Source organism: Microtus pennsylvanicus, chromosome 10, assembly GCF_037038515.1.
Source record: "Microtus pennsylvanicus isolate mMicPen1 chromosome 10, mMicPen1.hap1, whole genome shotgun sequence".
NCBI lineage: Eukaryota > Metazoa > Chordata > Mammalia > Rodentia > Cricetidae > Microtus > Microtus pennsylvanicus.
In genome coordinates this window covers 93,904,514-93,928,339 of record NC_134588.1, presented here as the reverse complement: position 1 = coordinate 93,928,339, position 23,826 = coordinate 93,904,514, and the positions used below count along the sequence as shown (strand labels likewise).

At 40.2% G+C, this 23,826-nt stretch overlaps 1 protein-coding gene across 1 annotated transcript in view; it reads right to left on the bottom strand.

Annotated features, from left to right (window-relative positions):
* Positions 1-12,037: 12,037 nt before the first annotated feature.
* Positions 12,038-23,826, bottom strand: part of Fmn2 (formin 2) — a 290,079-nt gene continuing 278,290 nt past the window's right edge. Inside the window, exons 17-18 of the mRNA XM_075989205.1 lie at positions 14,929-15,010; positions 12,038-13,450 (exon numbers count right to left, since the gene is read on the bottom strand). Of these exons, the coding sequence (XP_075845320.1) occupies positions 13,424-13,450; positions 14,929-15,010 (109 nt within the window). The 3' untranslated portion in view covers positions 12,038-13,423. The remainder of the gene's footprint in view (positions 13,451-14,928; positions 15,011-23,826) is intronic.

The window sequence follows — 23,826 nt, the reverse complement described above, 5'->3', positions numbered from 1 at the left end:
CCTCCACTTCTCTTTTTGCTGGGATGGGACAGTTTTAGAGTTTCTGCTTGCCACTCACCATGATAAGAGTACTTACCTGAGGTCAAAGAACCAATACGAGGTGTCTTCAAACCTCCAAGGGTCTCCTTTATCATTTTATATTTGGAGAGGAGATAATGGATCAATAGGTTTCTCCAAGGACTGGCTCTCCAAGCAGTGGGCCACCAAAAACTAGTCTTCAGCTTTGATTAGTGTAGCTACTACAGATTCCATATTAATAGGTGGCCAGGATGGTTCATTCAGTCTTTAGGAGTTAGTGTCAATTACAATCCAGTGGTGAAAACAAAAACATTCTCGAAAGCATCAAGTGTTCTCCCTTTTCTCTGAAGCACGTGTGCTTACCTATGTGTGGTGCAATGTTCTTAGGTTAAGGAGAGGCGAGAGAATAAACGCATAGAGTCGCCCTGGTAATGTAGGATCTTAATTCAGAGGGAGTCACCGCTCCTTCAGCCAATGCATTCATTCCAAGTCTGACCTGGAAACTGGGAAAGGCTTGCAGCTTTATCCTTCCACGTCTTACCATCACTGATATTTTTATTAGCAATACTCGTCATAGTAGCCCATCTAGAAACACTAGCAATTTGCCTCCAGAAACATCAGATTCTTTCAATCACTCCCAGATTAGGATTGGATTACCCTGAGAGCCACTATGATTCTACTATGCGTTTGCAATAACTATGTTTACATTACATCTACAAGCTAAGCATTAATGCCTGGGTTGTGTTCTTTTGGAATTTTGCTAATCTTGTGTCTGCTGGCGTCTAGTTACAACAGCACAGACTCATTGCTGAGGCCTTCCTAAGAACGTAGTCAGCTGAATTTTGTTGTTGTTAATCATGGTTTTGCTTCTTCAATTTTAAAATTTATTTCCTTGTTTTTGGATCCATGTTAGCATGCTTAATTCACTGGGTCTTCAGATTCTTTTCTGCATTACACCATTACACAGAATGGAAGTCTCTATTTCTATTTCATTAATCTGGATTGTAGCTTTCAAGCTCTCCTAGAATTATCCTAGCAGGTTATCACCATCCTTGGGGCATTTGCCCTAGAACCAATCCAAGATACTGCTTTTTTGTTAAAAAATATACCCCTTATCTTTTTTATCTTTTTTTTTTTCTACGCAGGGTTTCTCTGTAGCTTTGAATCCTGTCCTAGAACTAGGTCTTGTAGACCGTGCTGGCCTTGAACTCACAGAGATCCACCTGCCTCTGCCTTTGCTGGGGTCAAAGGCTTGCCCCACCATCGCCTGGTTTTATCTTAATGTTCAACTCCTGTTCTTTGACCCAGCAGGACCCCATCATTCCTGTGCTTTTTTCCCTGGGTGTCACCACATTTTCTCTGTGTTCTCCTCCTATTCTCCTGTGATATGTGACTTTTCCTCAAGAGACATGAACAAATGTCTGTTCACCTCACCCTGAGTGCTAATTACACACCAAAAAAACTATTCTATTCCTTTCTAGCCTGGTAAACTGATGAGTTTATTTTGGGTTATGTACAGGGACATGGACAGGGAGTTATTATAAGAGAATGGGAGACTCTTTTGTAACTACATCACTGAACAGCACACTTCAATATAGGTGATGAGTAGGGAAAGTGGTATTTTTGGAGCTGCCTGCCCAATGCTCACACAGCTCCACTGAAGAATCTCCTAATCCCCAGAAAGTGTTTTCTGTCGATATAATCTTGGAGAGGTTCCTCATGGGTTTTGTATCTATCTGAGCTTCCCAGGTGTCCTATGTTATAGACTCCAAGTTTTGTTGATAGAGGTATGAGCCCTTGCCTTCCTGATGTTGCTGCCCACTTGAGGCAGGGCTCAGACAGGAAGAGAATTCCAGCTCCAAACTCAAGGCCAGAGAACAACAAAAACAAACAAACAAACAAACCAAAAGAACAAATATTCCTTGTTGAATGAAAGCCCCACTGTCCAAAATTGACAACCAGATCCTTGAATGTAGGAAGCATCAGGTAATAGCCTGCAAAGATCACAGTAGTACCTGGGATAGACTAACTTTTTTGACAGCTCTTCCTTAGTTGGTCCCATTATTTCCACCGTATTTGCACACCCAAACTCAACCAATAAGCACCCACCTGGTTCTGAATAAATTTGAACATCTAATGCTTCAGTGCGAAGGAAGCACTGAAAGCCGACAGAGGAGGAAGAGAAGGGAGATGGCTTTCAAGACTTGCCACAGATGGACAAGGCTCCCCTACCTGAGTCTTCTCCCGGTCAGGGGTTTGATTGAGCCAGGCTTCAGGACTTAATCAATACTTCCTGCAAGACTTCAGGACTTGATCAATACCTGCACGTAAATTTGTCCTGCCTCAGTACCACACAACTCCACGCTTCTCCAGCTGTTTCTGGCCTTTGAGAGCTGGCCAGGACAAGTGACCTGTCCTTCCCCCTTGCTGTGTTCTGCAGACTTGCCCTCAGATGACATCTTCTCAGAGCTGTGACAGCCCTTAGCTAGAATCCTGCTGTTACTGAGCTCAAACTTGTTCTGCTGAAATTGTCCAATCTGCATGGCAATCTGTTCAAAGTTTTCTAACCAGTTTTAGATTGTTAATCTGAGTGAGGCACATAGTGGCTCGCATTAGAATGTTTCTCCGTTTGCCCACTTCATTCTTGAAGGGAGGACATGACAAGCACCCAGTTGGAGATAGGTGGTTGTCTCCACTGACAACCATAAATCTTTCATCATAAACTTTCTTCTCTCTAGGAGGTAATGTTTCAGTCCATAGGAAATGGACACAGGACTATCTAGCTAGTCAGACACCTAACAGCAGGGATGGAAACAAACCAACAAACAGGTCTACCTGATTTAGTGGAATCTGATAGTATAAGATTCTCCACTGGATAGACCCACAGACTCCTCCCCAGTTTATGAGACATATGAGGGTCTTCACACAGGCATAAGATCCTTCCAAGGGCTGAGGAAGCAAATTTCTCTGAGTATGTATTTCTTATACAACCAAGACCTCCTTTTGAGTGTAGTAAATTAGGGGTTAATAAACTGTTGCCAAAGAGACCCTATTTACGGTCATCACTTTTTGCATAAAATCAGTGACTAATCATTCTGAATCTTTTATTATCTCAACAAATAAATGTCATTTGAAATAGGTATCCAGTCCCAGAGTCCCCGTGTCCACTCTGTTCCTCATAACTTTTAAGAGCAGCCAGTGAGGCCCTCCACCAGCTATCAGTGCTAGTTTACCCAAGGGACCTCTCAGTAGTGCACACTAATGCATGCCTACCGCTATCTTGCCGACTGACTGACTATTGATCCATTCCCCAATCCCTTGTTCTGTTCCTCCTCCGGCCACTCACTTCTGCCATTGATTATCTTAGTTGCTTCCCCCAACTTTGGGATAAAGAGTCCTGAATCGCTTCATTAGGGATTCTCAGATCACATGGTCCTATGTAGCAGCAGGAAAAATTAGATCATGGGAAAAATGGGAAAAGCTACCTGGTTCCAACTTACACTGAGGCTTTGTCTGATGCTATGGAGAGTTCTGGGGGGTGGGATGGTATTTTAGTGTTGTCGTAAATTGAAGAAAGGCCTTTGCAGACTATATTGCCCATTTACTGCCCACAGGGCATCCCTAGAAGGAGGCAGACCTTACCTTAGACTCTGGAAACCCCAGAGGAGGAGGGATTTTGCTACTGGCTGTTGGGCAGTGATATTTTCACTGAGGTTGGGTTTAGATGAGATGAGATGGTCTTTTATCCCTGAAGAATCTGGGCAGAGAGTACCATCATGGTACTCTAGATAGTGTTAAGGCAAGGCATGGGGGAGGAGCATAGGGACAGAAGGTAAAGGAATCATAGAAGCCATTGAGAGAGATGGGTGGGAAAATTCTCTTGCTCTTACAGGAAATAGATTTCTGACAGATTTGACCTGGGTTTCAGTCATAATATGCAGGACAATTTGAGGGCCTGGAACCTTGATCCAGACTGACCAGTCTAAAGGTGCTTGTAAAAATATAGAACTGATAATTTGGAACCTGACTTGATTAAAGAATTGAATCTGAAAGAAAGAAGCGGCAGTGGAGAATACTTGGTGCATCTGGTGGCAAGGGAAGACTGAGAATACGGGAGATGGGAGCCCCGAGGCCCCAGTATTTGAGGTGATGATGTGGGCTTCTGGGGTTGTTGGCACTACAGTGAGGATAAAATGACATATAGGAATTTCCTCCCCCATTTGAAGAAATATAACTGGGATTTGAACTAAAAGTCAGATATGGGGAGAGATATAAAAGTGGAAAGGTCATGACCAAGTCCACAAACTAGTTGAGACTCCTAGCAGAGCTCAGAAAACCTGGGGGCGGGAGAGTAACCATGGAAAATGCTTCTTTTAATGACGAGGAAGAAGAACTCGGAGGAAATGAGTAGCATTCCTCAGGAAGGGCTGCCTACGTGGGGCCTGATGGAAACAGTGACCCTTCACCTCAGCAGTTCACCTCTGAACTGAGGCCACAGAAAATTCCAGCTCTTCTTCTTTCTAGCGGCGACTGTCTTTTCTTCTCCCTAAGGTCCCTTTGTGCGCATGCTCACACATGCGTGCATATGCATGCGGATATGCTGAGTGTATGTGTGTACGTGTGTGCATACGTGTGTGTGCATGCCTGAGTGTGCACTCTTGAGTACACAGGAATGTGTCTACCCTGGCTCACCTGTGTAGGTCAGATGCTGTGGGACAATGGTCTGTACCCTGCCACTTGTATTATTTTTAATAAAATGCTGATTGGCCAGTAGCCAGATCGGAAGTATTGGCGGGGCGATCAGGCAGGAAGTAGAGGCGGGGCAATGAGAACAGGAGAATTCTGAGAAGAGGGAAGCTCAGTCTGCAGTCATGACCCAGATACATAGGATGCTCGATGTGACTGCCTCCTCGAAAAAGGTACCAAGCCATGTGGCTAACACAGACAAGAATTATGAGTTAATAAGAAGCCTGAGATACTAGACCAATCATTTTATAATTAATTATAGACCTCTATATGATTTCTTTGGGACTTTAACAACTGTGGGAACTGGGCAGGACAGAAACCTCAGTCATCAGAGGAAAACTTGTGGGAGTTGGTTCTCTCCTTCTGCCTCTAGGAGTCTGGGGATGAGAATTTGTTATCCCGCGTGGTAGCGTGCACCCTTATCTACTGACTCATTTCACAGCTCCAAAAGAATTTTCTTAATCTCCCTTGGGCAGGACATCTGACAGGGTTGCTAAGTGACATGGACCTCCAATGTATTTCCCCTTGGGTAAACATAATGGGAAAGATGGACGTGCTTGATATTGGAAATGAGATGAAGTCCAAAAAATTAATTATAAAACACATCAATATTCATTTATTCTTCAAATTGTGCCAAATCCAAAAGAATCAAAGGAATAACTGAAAACAAAGGAAAACAAAAACCTCTTTGTTTTCTCTTTTCTTAAGTATCAGCTTTGACCTAGCAGGAACAGCCAGTGTTGCCTTCAGAAACTCTACATAGCTGAATACAAATTGCTCTGTTGGTATTTTACTGGTGGTATTTTATTTGGGTCTCGTGGAATCTACAGATATGTTTTAAGGAGCACTGAGATTGTCTGATCATTTAAACAGGTTTTTTTGGTGGCTCTCTCAATTGTTTTTATACAGTTCTTATGGTTTTCTTGTTTCTTGGTTGCTTCGTTTAGTGGTGTCAAGCTAGCACACAGGGCCCCATGGTGCAGTAGGCACATACCTTGCCACTGAGCTGCCCCGCCCCCCAGCTTCTGGTTGCCTTAGTGAGTGGAGGGCTCCTCTCATTGTATCTTCTTATTAAATGCTGCTCTTGATCTCTGTGGTTAGATTGGGGCCTAGTGAGTTTATGACACGCTATTATTGTCTTTAATAGCTTAATGGTTACTTCCTGCTTCCTGAGAATGTACTCTGCTGGATAACAAATAGAAATTACCCCACCCCTTACAATCATACTCCTTTAAATTTTCCCCCATTACCAGAACAGTGACAAACAGCATCAGAAAGGTAGCATACTGGTCTTGCTCTGTATGCCTGCTGGGACCTTTCCATTTGCTTCTCATAGTGCCAGGCCTAGGGCCTTACTCATCTAGGTGAGGACTCTCATTGACTTTCATAGTCCTAGGGATAGTATTGTTAATGCTTTTGTGTTATACCCAGGCTGACTTTACCTTCAGGGATTCCATCATTTAAGGACATAGTCATAGTATTCAAAAATTTTCTTCAAAAGTGATGTTGTTTGCTTGATTTTTTTAGTTCCCATAATTTTCACATATATGCACATTTTCATACACGTGTATTATAATATGCAAGCCTCCATAATATCATCTAAATCTCCTAGAATAATCCCCGCAACTTCAAATTCTTCCTAATATTTGCTCACATTGTAGTATATTTATTATTATTCATCAATGAGTTAGTCTACAGTATACTTTTTGGAAAATACTGGTTGGTTTGGAGCAGATGTTTGCATACATTGGTTGTTTGTTGGTGGTGTAGATTGTGGAGAGAGCTGTGCTTGTGTGTGAGTGTGTGTGTATACATTTCTTCTCTTGTAAGACATGTCTGATGTATACCAGACAGACCTTAAACTTTCTATGTAGTAAAGAAAGACCTTGAATGTATTATTCTGCTTCTACCTCCCAAGAACTGGGACACAGCCTACCACACAGGTTGCTGCACTGCTGAGGATGGAGCCCAGTACTTCAAGTATGTGAGACAAGCGCGTTCCTAAGGTAGACAAGCTTTCTTCCTCCCATGCTTTGCTAGCAAATCCTGCTTATGAAGCCAGATATACTAATACTCAAATAGTATTCTTTCCCTAATTACTGAGATTCTTCCATTGCCTCTTAGTGTGATTTGATTTAAGGCCACTCTATAAGCTGGCATCCATACCCAATACTGCTTGGGTGACCAAGAACCAGAGACTAGATAGCCCAGGGATACAGGGCAAAAGCAAATGCTATGGGTTTTTAAACAACAGCAACAAAACATAGTGATAAAATGACTCCTAATGACATTCTGCCATACCGACAGATCAGTACCTTGTTGATCTGCCACCAGAGGAACTTCCTGTTGCAGCAGATGGGAAGAAATACAGAGATCCACAGCCAGACATTGTGCAAAGAGGGAGAGGGAGGTAGAAAAGGAGGGAGAAGGAGAGAGAGAAGAGAAAGGGTGAGAGGGAGAGGGAAAAAGGAAGAGAGAGGGAGAACTCAAGGATTCTTAATACCCAACCTGATCTGTGTACCATGCACCTTTGATTGCTTCACACAGAAGAACTTGGATAGCATTGAAAAATATAGCTTCCCTCTGAAAAACAAGATCTCCAAGGGCATCCTTTCTCCGTCTGTCTCCTCCTAGGCACACACCAGAAGTCTTCCCATGCATTTTCTGGTTTGGGTTTTTGATGCCTCCAATTAGAATCAAAGATAAAGTTTGCATTTTTGCTCTGTGTTGCTTTGGGATGATTTTTGAGAGAAGAAAAGGTACAGGACTCACCTCCACAGCATTTTAAATCGTTATAGTTCTTTCTTCTTTTGCTTGCACTGTGTAAGCAAAGATGCATTTCATGAAAGAGAAGAAGAAAAGCATAGCCCCACCCCCAATGTTAAAGTGCACTAGCTGGCTGGGAAGCGGAAGCAATAAAGACAAGAGGAGCAACTTAGGCAATGCATACACTCCTTCATCTATTATCTACACATTTAATAAACAATATTTTGATATTTCTTAAAATAAACTTTCTGAATTTCAGCTTAATAAGCCTTTCCCTCCTTTTAGTAATTCTATTTTTATGACGAATATCCCCAAAATATTATATATACTTATGCATGTTTGCAACAAATTCTGAACACATTCAGCATTCCTGTGTGCTCTCTGTTTTTTGTTTGAGAGCTTATGTAGCATGCATGTGTTTGTCTGGGGATAGTGTTGGTTCAAGGGAATTTTCCCGTTGTAGGAATATCCACTTCTACTAGGAAGGGTGTTCATCCCTGTTAAGTACCCTAGAACCTGCAATTATTTTACACTAGATTTCCATTTATTCTTCTCTATCCCAGGATGTAGGTTTTATGAGGATAAGACACTTTCTATGTGTCTTTTACTCCTAAGGCAGACAACAGTTTCTGGTGCATATTAACAGCCCGGAATTTATTGAATTACACAAAAAGAATAAGGCAAAAATTTTTAGCGTGTTTGAATTTGTTTCTTAAAATTTCCCAGCCATCTTATTATTAATCTTTTATAAACCCCAAAATGACTCGCTAGTGTTTACAGTCTGGAATTGATTTACTGCACGAATTCCTGTGCCCTCGGTGACTTCTGACGTCCAAGTCCTCTGCTTTCCTCTCTGGCACTTGCCCTCGAACCGACTTTCCTGTGAGGTTTTTGGATAGTAAACTCTTGGTTTTCAAATTCTGAAAACAATTATCTCCTTTGCTGACAGTTTTGATTTGCTGTTTTCAAGATACCTCTTAACCATTTTATTCCTCGCTTTTAGGAAAACTGTTGTAAGTGGTGTGTTTCCAAGACCAAATTTATTGGTATTTCTTTGGTCTGGGACTTGTATTCTCAGGCAAAGACCATGACATTCTTTGATACTAGAAAACACTCAGCCATTTTTTTTTCTTGAAGCAATTACCTGGCTTTCTCGAACTCCTATCTGTTTTGTTCTTACGGGGACCTTCCTGAGGCTCTGTCTCTCCCATGCATCTTCTGATGTCTCTTGGACATCACCAGCATTGTCTTCGTGTGAGTCACAATCCCAGTGATCACTAAGCACTCCTGTCCTGCTCAGCCATGGTCCCTTTGCTCATGTCCTTCTAGAATCCATTAAGCTCATGGAACTTCTTCTTTTATATCCTAATGATTAGCTACTTCCAATTTCTTCATGGGCACCGAATATCACTGCTGCTCTATTTCTTCGGCAGGTACTTCCCTTGTGTGCTTAGGGGGTGTGGCTTGTCTGATGATACTGTTTCCTCTCTTTTTTATGTGTAGTTATTGATATCACGTCCGGTCATTCTGATCCATAGATAGCCTTTCTTGGTACCACTGAGTTTCTTTGTAGTGGCAACACTGAAGATATTTTGTTGTTGATATTGCCCAGTTTGGTCTGCTTTCTCTGGCCATCAAACATGTGATAGCAACAATATCCTAGGGCATTCAGGGTAGCTATTTACAAAGAAGTCTGCATCAGTGGTCCTGGGCATTGGCTTGGTCCTACTGCCCCAATGCGGCATGACTTTTTCTGGTACCTTTTACAGAGATTCATCTCTTCATGCACCAGCCCTGGCTGCCCTGTTCCCCTCCCCTCCACCATCTATGTCTATACTTTTCAAAACACACTTAATCTTTTTAGAAGTATTTAGAGATTCAAAAGAGCATTGTGTTTTCTTAAACTATAGAAAATTCCATATTTGCACCTGTTTTACTGCCTTAATTTTTAGGAATCAGCTTTGGGCCTCTCCTTTCTGTATTGTCACCAATTCTAAAATTTATATTGCATTTGTGGTTGGTCAAGAGATAGTTATTACATCATGTTAGGTGTAATTATGACCTTACTATTGTTTTCACTTTAAAATGAAGCCTAGCATAAGGAGATACGATTGTGTCAAGTTGACAAGGTGGGGACATATCATAGCTATTCTTTGCTTTCAGCTTGAATACATCTTGGCATTAAGTGAAATCCAAGTGGCTGGGTACAACTGTGTAGGATTTTTTTCTTAATTAAATCATTTGAAGTGGAAAGACCCACTTTAAATGGCATTTTTTTGATGTGGGAAGACATACCTTTAGTCCAGATCTTTTGAGGTGGGACGATCCACTTTTAGTATGGGCTATACCTTCTGATGGCAGCCTATATAATGGATGTGGAAGAAGGAAGCTGTAACTCTTTCTTTGCCTGATTGCAAGGCCGCCCCTTCACTGGCATTAGACCCTATCTTTGACATATGCTGAAGGCCAGCTCAAACATACAGCCACATGGACTGAACAACTACTGAATTCTTGGATCTCCCATTGGTAGACAGCCGTTGTCGGACTAGCCAGGCTATTTATAGAATAAATGATCATTATATTTATTCTATAATTCCTGCAGTGCTCTTTCTTACTTCCTATGATCTGAAGACCCAAAGTTCGGATATTGGAATCTTAATATTCAAATATCAGTGTCAGGGAATCCTGACTTAGAATATTAATTCTATAAGCTATGTTTCTCTAGAGAACCCTGACTAATATAATATGCACTAATATAACCCTTAGTCTCTGCCCTCCACAGTAGACTTCTTTCAGTCCTCAATTTATTTGTATCTCGAAGTTTGTGGCATAGTTAACACTCTTCCTTTATTTAATAAATCTTTATTAACATGTGTAACATTCTAGAAGCCAGAGAGACCAGTGGTAAGGGATGCCCTCTACCAAGTGGCTATTAAGTTCATATATGATTACTAGTGAGTTAGAGAAATACTAGGATAAATAATAGGATAATGGCTTAAGGTGAAGGAAAACATGGAGAAAGATCTACAGTGGATGGGTTAGTTCATTTTCTGCTGCTATAACATAATACCATAGACTATGTAATATATAAAGTAGAAATTTGTATCACTAGAGCTCTAGAGCCTTCCAGGATCAATGGAGTGCCTCTGGTGAGGGCCTACCTGCTTCATCTGACCATTGCAGAATGCCTTGCATGGTAACAGAGTATGAAATAGGGTGTTTTTCTCCCCAGTGAGAATCCACTTCCTCAGTTATGACATTAATTCCCTTATAACCCAAACACACCCCTCATGCTCCCCTGAAATTGACGATTTGGGTATTAAGATTTCAATATTTGAATTTAAAGAACATAAGTATACTACAGGAGGTGAGAAAGAACACTGCATGAAGGGACTGAAGGAAGCTTAGTCTGACTGAAGGCTGGAATTTAAATGCTCAGAGCAGAGAATTACAACCCAAGGCAGAAACAGGTACCTGATGCTCTGTCAGCCACAGTCAAGATTTTGGATAATGTGAGATGATTTACTTTGATGTATATGACTAGTTTTGAACAAAAATGGGTTTGATGCATAGGCAATAACCGGCATCAAGCAAATCTTTATGACAGCAACTAATAGATATTGTGATATTAACATTGATTGCAAACTTGGCAGTTTTTAAGATCACTTCGACAAACCTCTGAGCATGCCTGTTAGGGAGCTTTTAGACTGGGTTAACTGGGATGAGAACAGCCACCCTCAATATGGGCAACACCCAGTGGCTGAAGTTCTAGACTGAATAATAAGAAGAAAATGAGCTCAGAGCAAGCCGCTGTCTTATTTCCTTTTCATTCATGAATGTAGAAGCAATGTGACCAGTTGTCTTATTATGCTTATGCTACCCATGACCGTATCCCCTTGATCTGTGAGCCAAATCAACACTCTATAAGTTGCTTTTCTTGGGTATTTATATCAAGGCAAAGAGAAAAAATTAACTAATACAGCTATCAAGGTAATTCCCACCAGTTTTTGAACAAAGAACCCTGGAAAGGAGGGAGGAAAATGGCTACATCTTCAAACCAGGCACGATTAGTAGTGTTGGCAGTTGAGTCAATGAGAGGCTCAAGGGAGAGTGAGATAGAAAGAATGCCTCCTGTTTCTGAAGCTAGAGGCTCTGTTCCCTGAGATGGATAACACAGAAGAATAAGGAGTTTGGCGGGACAAGTTGACAAGCTGTATCTGGTCTTAATAATACATTTTACGGTATAGTATCCAATTAAAATTGGATACTAGAACACTAGACTACTTGCTGGAGCTCAGGAAATAAAACAACTGGGTTAAAGAGTCAACATTTTATCAATATTTCTCACTTTCTCATGATAGACTTAAGTTTCAGAATCCCACAATGAAGGATATTCATGCTTTTTCCATATGTGAATGCTTAGACTAACTTATTTCCCACTCGTTCCCTAAAAAAGTTGACCATGATCCCCATTTTCTAAGTAGACATGCAGGATATGCACACAAGTGACGCAGAAATATTCTATTATTTATTTTATTTTCATATAAATTAACATTCTAAAAAATTGAAATAGAAACACTAAAATACAGTATTGCACATAGCGATCTTTGTTAAATGCCCTATGACTTCATTGAAGAGTGGTAATATACACATGGGAAGGACTGAGGGATAGGAGAATTACAAAACAACAACAGAAGAAAATAAAACACTACTGTTCCTCTGCACTTCAAATACAAAGTAAAAGGAAATAGGTCGTACTTTACATAAATACAAGTATAGCTATGATTTAGAACATTATTTATCTCTTTAAGTTGCTGTTCATAACTGGTTTGCAGTAGCAATAAATTTTCCCCCTTTCTACATCCATAACTTTCAACCAATATTATTAGCAGCAATTGAAAAGAACAACTATCACTGTTATACAAAACCCTCTTAATGTATTATGAGTGTACTTCAAAATATGCTCAGAAAGGATGGGAAACTCACCTGTTTTCCCTGACAGCAGAGTGAGTAGAATCCTTCCCTGGAACCCTTTGGATGCAGGATGAATGCATCCTTATCTCCCAGCTGTAAATCACTGGCTGTAACACATGGTCACAGCAATCATGTCAAAATACTCAGGCAGGCATTTCACTTAACAAGATCCAGATAGATCTGATTCATCTATTATTTATGATAGTTATCAAAAAATAAATCTTACAATTTCATGAGCTTCACTTACTTAAAGTTCTTGTGTGTGTATGTGTGTGTGTGCGTGTGTGTGTGTGTGTGTATGTGTGAAGAATAATAGTGTAAGATACAAAGGAATGTCTTTTGATTTCATTTACCTCTGCTGCAGACCAGTTTTTCAGAGGGTCTTAAGGGACACAGAGAGCAACTTCAGAGTGGGGACAGCGTTGGTCATGACACACAGATACTACTTACTTCTCAAAATAGAAACTGTGTAAGGAGAAGTGAAGTAGATACAAGACTTCAGTAGGAATAATATTCACTCACAAGTCTAATCACAAGACATGGAGTTCTGGTTGTCAGTAGAAGGGAAGATGCTTTTGTTGTGACAAGGGAGAGAACCTCACAAAAGGGAACCATAGGTTAAGGTTTAGTGTGTTCAGAGTTAGTGCTTCTTAGACGTGCTGTTTCGGTCTCTTGGGATAACACCAGAACATTTACAAAAAGAAAAGGGTTCCAATTCTCCACAGGTCTACTGCTTTTGCAATTTTAAAGGAACATACAGAAAAATTCAACAATCAGTAAACTTTCTAGAAAACATGGAAGATTATGCAAGAGTCTCCATGGAAAAGTGATCAGAATGGTGTAGCTTCGTTCCCTGCTCAGGTCACGTGGATGCTGCGGACGTCGTTTCGATGACTTGCTTTGTTCTGCTGTTCACAGCTCAGGTTTTCATGCTTATCTTTGCTTTCTGAAAACAAATATACCAGGTAGGGTTAAAAAATAGAAAAAGAAAGGAGTTTAGAGCAGCCCAAACAAGGTTTTTATTTTGATTACATTCTCTGGATAAAGGTGAAAGATCAATTAATTCAAGAAACTACACACATTACATCTGTTCCATCTTAAAATAGTTTTCATTGAAACAAATTACCAAATGCTTTAAAGAAAATAAGTCTTTAAAGTTTAACTTGTAATGTATGTGAACTGGGGTTGGCCCAACCCTGTCATTCCAGATCCTACAAGCAAAGGCATGAATACGGAAGCAGAATCAGTGGATTGGTTCATGGTTGACAGGTTTCAGGTCTCTTCCATCTACAGCATGACCAGGGTTAGCTAATAACCATTCCTCTTATTCTGTATAGATGTACTGAGCTTTGGTCAGAAAACAGCAAAGACAATTTTATCACTAAATAAGACTAATTTTGATACAGAAAAACTGACAGAAAAATAAATTTTATCTGAAGATAGAACTCTTTTCCAAAGAGGGCTATTTTATCCTAGGCAGTTTGAGTTATCTTGACTGTCCATTCCATTTAGACAATTAATCTAATTCAAAATGTTTTGATTTGGGCTGGAGAAATAGATCAGCAGTTAAGACCTTCACTGCTTTTGTAGAGGCTTAGAGTTCAGTTCCCAGAACTGTTGTCAAGTGGCTCACAGTTATGATACTCCAGGTCTAGAGGCTTTAAAGTCCTTCTCTCACTGCCTCAGGGTCTTGCATTCACACGCATATACCCATTAAAACCATAATAATTAAATACCATCAATACCATAAATAACTAAAAATAAAAATAAATGTCAAAATGATTCTATTTGATGCCCTAAAATTTTATTTAAACTGACATTATTTACTTACCCTGCCAACAGGGGTTGTAGGACACCTTCAAATCCTTCAAAACTTCTACAGTATCAGAAGGGAGAATTTGCCACTGTACCCAACATTTCTCTCAGAGGATATACAACTTGGTGTTTTCTTGTAATGGAGGACTTGGCCAGAGAGGAATCTTAGCTTAACCTTCTAGATAAGTCTCTGGACCACAGACTCCAAACAGCCTTCTTGAGAGTATATATCATTTCCTATTGAGCTTCATGCAGCAAATCTCATATTAGTCACTCAGGGTTAAAGTGCATAGATAGCCTGTGACTCATGTGCTGTGAAAAAGTACAGGCTATCTCCTGCCCCAGCAGTGAACAAAAGGCCTCATATATGTTCATACTTACATTTATCTTAATTATCAAATTTCAAATATCCAACTTTGAGACTAACTCAACTACAAAGGCCTGATTAAAGACATAAAGAAAAGAGACTGTTGGAATTAAAAGCTCATTGTTTATCCAAACATAGGATAAAATGACTGAGATATTATTGTATAAATTTGTGTATATTGTAAAGACAGGGTTCAATAGCAATGACATCACAAGCCAAAAACAAGAATAGTCAATACTTACAATCCCAGAGTCGTGTCTCGGTTTTACTTTGTAGAGTGCTTTTCCTTTCTTCTGCCTACACACTTCCTCAGCTTCTTTAACTCTAAGTGGGAAAGAAGAGAGTTTATTTAAACAGGAGTCCACAATGACCACAGAAACTTACTTTATAACAAGGGGCAAGCTTCAACTCATTAAAGAATTGAATTATTGTAAAACACACACAGGAATGCCTCCTCAGATTTAATTTTAAAATAGAAACTGTTAGAGGTAGAGCAGATCACTCATGTGGGGCTGAGCATCCTAAGATGGGATATGTTACATAAATACAAAAGGGATCAATTACTGTATAACTCAGAGACATTTGCATAATTAAGAATGATCATGCAACTATTTACATGAAGATTTAAGATGACAGGTTCATTTTCTTTCTACCAAACTCACCTACATATAAAAGACATTTAGAATAAACTTTTGGGCAGTTTCAATAATTTAACTTCATCAAGCATGGAAGCAATTATCATTTAACTGATGCAACAACAACAAAAAAAACCCAACTGCACTATGTTCAACCCTTTCATTGTTTTACAAGATAGGGTCTCACATGGAACTTAGGTTGCTGCAACCTCTTAAGTGCTGGGATTACAAGGATGCACAACCATTCTAAGTAACATTGTTAAAATATTTATGATTTTTTTGTGCATTTGTGGATAACATTCCAAGGAAATATGCACTGTGGCCTTGAGAAGCACTACCTAGAAGGCAAGGTGGCACTGTTTAGAGATGAAATTTGTATTAATCGACCTTGCTATAGAACACTGCCATTGTCCTATCACCTCTAATCTAGAGACCCTCTTAAATAACAAAAGGACACGGTCACCAAAGTATTACAGGTGATTACAGAAAAGTTTCTTCCAGTGCTAAAGACTATTTTGCTAAATCATTTCTTTATAAATTGCAATATATTATTAAAAAAGTCGTGACTGCTTTCACTAAAAGAATCACCGCAAGCCTGGAAGGTAGAACTCCATTAATAAAAAAGGGCACAACAAGAAATAACATGATCTATCAGAGTCATTTATTTCTTACTCCTGTGATTTTTTTTTTCCTTAAGAATAAAATTAACTAAAACATCAAGTATGTCAGGAGAAACTGAACAGGCCGTCGTTTGATCTTAAGGAAATATACCTTATGTTGATTAAATTTCTTGAAACAAATCTTGAATATGTTTCTTGGGCCCTGTGGCAAACGTTCCAATGACAGAATTTATTTCCTGTGTAATTGATTCAACCTTCCTTAAACGATAGAATGACCCACTGATCCAGGCAGGCGTCTCAAGCCTTTTGTAAAAGTAATTCCTTTCGGATACAAATGCGGCTGGTTGGGTAGACAGTAATTCCAGAAACTGGGGACAGTTTAGACACTGCATTGTTACCACGTTTATTACTTCCCTACCGAGCCATAAATTCCCTTTAATCCCTCCCTAAACATCTGAAGACAAAAACATTCTCTCTATAACAAACTAAGGATTTCAGAGTCACCATCTTCCTCTGAAATAGCTGCCAGTAAATTTAAGCTTGAAGTATTTGGATAGGGAATTAAGGAAACTTTTTTTTTCTTCTCCTTTTTTGTTTTTTTTTTAGCACTTAGTCAAAATCCAGTAGATCCTCTTTTAAATTTGCTTGGAGTTCTTTAAAACATTTCATAACATAAAAAAAAAAATGTACTTCACAAGTATTTAGATCCCCAAAACATCCTGGTGCTCGCTCTGCTCTATTTGCAACAGTCTCGGGACATATCTTGGTTAGGATCACAGGAAGCTGATTTTAATACAAACATATTTAATTTTACATGAAAGAAAGTCCGGTCATTCCTTATGGTAGGACCCATGAAGACTGGAGAGAGTGTGCGTCAAGGTGGCGTCACGGGATCTTCCAGCTCATTTATTCATTTGACAATCATTAGTGGAACAGAAACTCCAGGTCAGGTCCTGGTACCGCTCGGGTTTACATGGACAATTCAGCTCTACATCTCTAGGCCAGAGGCATCCAGGAGCAGAAGCAAGCAATGACAGGGTGCACTACGGGCGGCTCCCTGCGTCTGTATAAAAATCCCAGAGGGGGCTTATGCAATTAGTATTCAGGGTTTATAAAAAACCACCAATGAGCATCTTGAGGGTTGAATCTGATTTTCAAACAACCAAGAGAGCTCACTTGTCCATATTTTTAGATAGAGAAACTGTTACTGAGGGTGGAAGAAAATAAGTATGATATATAAAGTCACACATACAATGGTGGAGAAAGAGCCAAGAAATACCATGCTGCACTTCAAAAAAAAAAAAAGAGTAGTTTGTTCTTCTCCTGCCACAGGGTCCCTACAAGGCAAATGCCCAAGTGCTTTCTGAGCTATGCCTTCAGTCATCTCCTCTTAGGCACCGTGAGAAACGTGTACGTGAGCAAATTAGGGAGCTGGAGAACTGAGCACCAGGATAAACAGACTGCTGTTCTACTTTGTACTTGTTCCATGGAGAATCTGCTTTAGTGCAAGTCCCCAGGTCCACCTATATTTTTGGACTGAGTCCCTCTGGTCCAAAGACAACATCTGGGGAAATAAATCACAGGCAGCCAGTGAGTACCCCTGTGAGAAACAGCACTCTCTAACTAGGGTCTGAAACCTATGCCTAGCCTCTCTTCACAGGAGGGCAATGCCTTCTCAGCCCTCTCCTCCAACAGAGCACCACTGAACATGCTCCCCTCCATTCTGAGTAACTGCTGCTCCTTCTGAGCACCAACCACATTTCAGTATAACTCCCATACCAAGACTTTCCTGTTACACTTGAGACTGGAAAAAGGAACCCTGGAGTTCAGGTTTACTGCAGGATTGGAAGTAAAGAAAAAAGAAAAGGATGAAGGAAGAAAGGAAGGCAGGAAGGAAGGAATGAAAAAAGAGAGGAAGAAGCCAAGAAAGGAAGAAAGGAAGAAGCCAAGGAAGGATGAATTGGATGTGCCTGAGTTGGTAGTGTGCTTGCTTGGCATGCACCAAGCACAGGGTCTCATCCTCACCAGGCACAGTGGTGCACACCTATAATCTCAGCATTCGGGAGGTAAAGGCAGAAGGATCAAAAGTCCAGGTCATTCTAGCCCGCATATTTATTTAGTCAACTAGTGATACATGACAGCTGTCTTCTAAGAAATTAAAAACAAAATAAATGCAAGACGGGAGAGAAAACAAAAGAGAAAAAGCAAAGCAAAGAAAGTGAGACAGAAATAAAGACGGGAAAGGCAAAGCTGGTGAGGAACAGCCCAAGCCAGCTCTCTAGGTCAGCATCTTCCCAGCTCAGCTATCATGGCAGAGTTTGTTACCTGTCATTTTAGGTCTAGGGAGTAATTGCTGGGGGCCTTTCATTTCCTCCCTTTCCCTGGCTCTCTCCCCTCACTCAGTGAAGCCAAACATTTCCAAAGTGATTAGGGAAAAAAGATGCTAAGAAGAAACATTTCAAGCAATACATTAAAAACACCAACTTCAACATTGTACTAATTGGGAAGGGGGAACAAAATAAAAGAAGAGACAGCATTTCGTTTACAGAAGGCAGTCACTAAGAACAGAGAAGGTATGTCGAGAGGAAACACTGGTTGGGGGAGGGCAGTGGTCCACTGCTTCCAAACATAGTCTACAATGGAGTTCAACATTTAGCTACCTCTTTGTTGAAATGGGATAACAGTTTCGAAGAATCTATGAATATTATGGAGAAGCACAGACAGCTCTGTGCACGATTACTGAAGATCTGCTCTTTTAAACATGGTTACAGTCACAGAGATGGGAACATGAACTGCCAGGACATTTGTTAATTGAGATTTCACTCTCTTAATGAACTAAAAAGGGAGGTAAGGATGTTAGGATGGAATCCACGAGTGACAGGCTAATTTTAACCGTCGTGACATTCCATCATCAATGCAGACAGTAGAAAGAAAATGCATGTAGATCTAATCGCAGGATAATAAAAAGAAAGTCTTCATTCATCATTTTTAGCGATTTCAGAAAAAAGCAAAAAATAGCAGAAGAAGCAGACACCAGAAAACAGGAAATGGGGCATTATCTTTTAAGAGGAAGAAGGGATATTAGATGGTAGATAATGGCTGTAAAATTTAATGTTAATATTTTCCTGTAACCGCTGTCCATGAAGCTTCAGAAACAAAGGAAACTATGCATCTCTGCATAAATGCTCAAAGTCCATACTTATTCCTTAATGGGAGAGCCAGAAGTTGTCACAGAAGGGGGTGATCTCTATCTTTTAAGAGAATAGTTGATTACAGCTGGCGATCAAAAGACATAGAGAATCATGTTTGGCAGAGTAGGCGGTGACCAATGAGTAAAATGAGTTTTGCTATTTTTTCTTTTTTTTTGCTTAAAGCTGAAGCGATAAGGAGAGGGAAGGGGAGAAAGGGAACACACACAGAGACAGAGGCAGAGATTGAGCGAGCTATACCTGGTGGCATCCAACATTCAGCACTAGCCACATCACTGCTGTGATGGCCCAATAGAGAGCCACTCTCCAGAGCCCTCCTAAGATATACAAGGTACTCAGGATTTCTCCACTGTGCCTAACTGTGTATAAATTGCATATTTTCTGTTTCTTCCCAAGATAGCAACTCCAAACTCTCCTCACTAGAGCCAGAAAGCCTGCCTCGGGCTTTACTATGTCTATCCTCTTTAGTGGAGACAGCCAGATAGCTAATGGCAATACCGATTATAATCATGCGTCTGAGTTTAGCACCATGTAAAAGAATGTTATTACTGGACCTACAGGAAGCCTTCCGAGCTCCTCCTCATCTCTGTCTCCCACATTCAAGTTTGTGTCTGCATGCATGTGTATTTGTGGTATATGTATGTACTTGTGTGGCCATGTGCATGTATGAATGCTGATGCTCATGCATTGTGTGCTCATGTATGCATGCGTCTGAAGGCCAGAGTCTGATCTTGTTGAGACAGTTCTTCATTGAAAGGGAAGCTTACTGATTTAGCCAGAGCTGACTAACAGGGTTCAGCTACTTGCATGTCTCTACTTCTCCCCACCCCCCCACTATTAATGTTTAGTGACAGTCTGTGGTGACACAGGGGTCTAGACAAAAAAGAGGCAACAGTGGTTTAGGTGAGGAGTAAATTATCCTAGGTGCAGAGCCAATGATTTTTGAGGTCATATAAAAACCTACTACCACTACTATAACCAAAACCTATAAACATAAAGAAATTATACAAAGGAACATTATACAAAGATCACTAATTACCAAGTTGTAGATGGAATTTACCTAAAAAACTCCCCTACAAAGTTTATTTTCTCAAAAATAAAATTGTGAATATTATCTGAAATGAAGCTACAAACTTTCTCCACATGTAAATGGAATTTGTTTCTTTTCTCACAGAGCATGTGGGTGGCTGCTGCTTCCTTTGGGCTTAGTGTATCCAGCTTAAAAGTTATGGCATAAATAAGATCTGAAAGCAGGAGACGGGGACAACTTTAAGGTTTACAATATCATAAAGAAGACAGATATAAGTAAGAGAATATGGACTTAGTTCTTATAGGATTTGTTAACATCAGTTTTAAATCTTCATCACTTTTTTATACAAATGAAAACTCTTAAGCTGTGTCTGTACTAAAACTGGATTCATTTGCATTAAGTGTTTTCTAAACAAAGGGAATGGTTTTTCATTTCTGTTCTAATAAAGATGCATTTCCCACCCCTGAACCTTCTCTAGCCCCGGACCCATTTATTGTGAGGCAAATATATACAAAACGGTCAGTGCAGTTAAGTTTAAAAACAGTGTGTGAGATGAACAGGGAGACAGACTCAGCTACAGACAGAAAAGAGAAGCCAGACATCCCTGTAGCCCGTAGACGGAACAACCTCTATCCACCGCCTAGACCAAACGCCACTCTGGCCACAGAGTTATCAAGAACAGATACACTGTCATCATTCAATCCGACGGGAAAGGCAGCTACTTTCCCACTGCTAAGGATGAATAATTTGCTCTGCACAAGTATCTGTGGCAGACAGTCACATCCCACTGGCTCCAGCTCTGCTTTCTGAGTTGCTGCTGCCTTCACTCTGGGAGCCGGGTTGTTTGGCAGGGGGAGAGGTTGACATTGAGTCTGGGGCAGTCACTTCTCCGGTCTGAGATCCCCATTATGAAGATACAGACCTAGACGTAGCAGGAGGCCAACAGCACATGAAAGTGTTATTCCTGCTATTTCAGAATGCTTTACCAAAAAAAAAAAAAAAAAAAGAAAGAAAGAAAGAAAGAAAGAAAGAAAGGAAAGAAAAGAAAAAAGAAAGAAAATCAACATCAGGTCTGCCTACAAATGAATGTTTTCAACCTACAAAGTGGGGTAAGTGAGAGGCAGAGATCTTAGACTACAGTTGGTGGGTGGTAATGGCTTAAGACTTCTAGGATCTTTCCAGGTAGAGACAGAAAAGTATCAGATGTCTTATGGAATTAAAGGTGATTTAGGAAAGTTTATTCTGTTGAATCTCCTTTGTGACCCAAATGATCTCAAACTCACCCACACAGAACCACAGAGATCTGAGAAAATAATAAAATAAGCATCCCACAGTCACTGATCATGACCACCAGGAGAAAGGGCGTCTGCTCCCTGCAGCATCCATTCCTGAAGAGCATGAAGATGGTTTTCAGCTTTTCAGAGAAAAGACTGCATTAGCCCCTCCAGTGCTTACAGAAAAGACTGCATTAGCCCCTCCAGTGCTTACAGAAAACAGTAAGAATGAGTTCAAGACAGTTCTGGAGAAAGAAAACCAGGTTTTCAATACACTCTTGTACTGATGGAAGCCAGAGTTTGGGTAGCAGGGATGTGACACAGGAAGGGACAAGGAGTTCAGTAGGGCACTGTGCTTCAGGTGCCCAGGGGCCTGACCCAAAAACAAGGGAGCTGGGTTCACACAGAAGCCGCACCTCATACTCTGTCTACCTGCACCCAAAGCTAGTCTCCTATTTTCTGAGGAAACCTCCTAACTCCAACCCTACCTCATGACAGTTGGCCAGATGGGCTCTATGAGACTTGTCATAAAATGACTCATGAATTTTTATAAACACGAAGAAAATTAATAGAAATGATTATTGCCAGCATTTTCTGGAAGTATTTCTGTTGGGCATATACAGGTGAAAAGAGATAAAAGGGTCATTTGCTTACTTTACTTCTAATTGTGTGCATTTATGCATAAATGTACATACATGTGTGATGTGTGTGTGCATACCTGTGTGTGTGTGTGTGTGTGTGTGTGTGTGTGTGTGTGTGTGTGTGTGTGTGTGCAAGTGGAGGCTAGACACTGACTTCATGTGTCTTCCTCTGTTGTTCTCTTCCTTATTTCTGGGGATGGGTCTCTCACTGAACATGGAGTCCCACCACTTCAACTAGATTGGCCTCAATCCTCTTGAGCCCCCACCCCAATTTACCCATTATTAGGAGTTACAGAAACATATTATCAAGTTTAGCTTCTAACATGGGTGCTGGAGACCTTCTCAAGTTTGTCTCCAGGTGTGTTTACAGAAGCAGGATGCCATTTCTTGTTATTTTATGCAGCTTCTACGACAAAGCAACAACTATAGCTATTTATCTCTTTTTTGCTTGCTGAATATTAAGTGGCTTGAGTTTAATAATCACAGAGTCATTTTTAAGTTCCCAGAGCACAATCTGAGCCCTTACACAGGTCATTATTCCCTAGACACGCAGAAACAGCTAATTTGATGAGCTACCCATGATAAACAACATAAGTTCTAATTAGGGCTTTGACTTCTGCCTCTTGGTTTTGCATCTCTCCTGGATATGACTTGACCTTTGAGTTTACTGATTTACTGCTATTATTCTATCTTTAAATAACTTATTTTTAATGGATGTATACAAAATTCAAAGTCATAAGATAGCCAAAAGTATTTTTCACTGCAGAGGGACTAACTTTGTGTTCTGCCTAGAATGATAGGACCAGAAAGATTCAAGCCAAATGACCTCAGTAACTCCCGGGCTATAATGTGGCCTCAGTTCCACAAAACATTTGACAAATCTCTCATGGGATGTTAGTGAGCTAATTACAGAAAAGATGGTTTCCCGAGAAGATACTTGAATTAATTTACAGTTAAGACAACAGGGTAGCTTCATACTTGGTTATATCCCTTTTATATACAACTGTATTTTACAACTCTTAACAAACAAAATTTGTTGTCAAAATCTAAAAGTTTTAATTGTCTTTCAGATCTAAGAGAGGTTCCGTAATTGGACACATAGCAAACATAGCAACAGAAACAACTGTCTACAGGCAGTTATCTTTGAGAATGAGAAAGGTGTAAGATATGACTGGAGAAAATAAAAATGATCACTACATATTCCTGACTCTACTTTCTAGGAGGCATTTTTAACGTAGTACGCAAAGGTATGAACTGTAGTTTGGAAAAATGCAAAACTACAACTTAGAGAAAAAATTTAATGAATAAGCTTTTTAAAAAACAATTATTCAATCTCAACTCACACAAAATTTTAAAGTCGAACCTAGGGAAGGTATTTTTGAGTAGACAATGACCAATAACAACCTTAAGTATACATAATAAAAACCTTATGTATACATGTATATACATGTACACATACATAGCCCACACACATATACATAACTTGAGAGGCATGCTCATGGGAGTGGGTAGAGGGGTAGTATCTGGGAAGGGATAGAGGGGGTAAAGGAAGAGGCAAAGTGAAATAATTCTATTTCAATTGACACATTCAAAACCCTTTAAGTATGTTATGTTGTTTTGGAAGGAGTCAAATTGGAGATAGGTTAGAACACTGAAAAATCTACCAAGTGCACAATGGAAACCTTCTGGACTAAAAACCGTCCAGAGAGGGCTGGGGTCTCAGACAGCCCT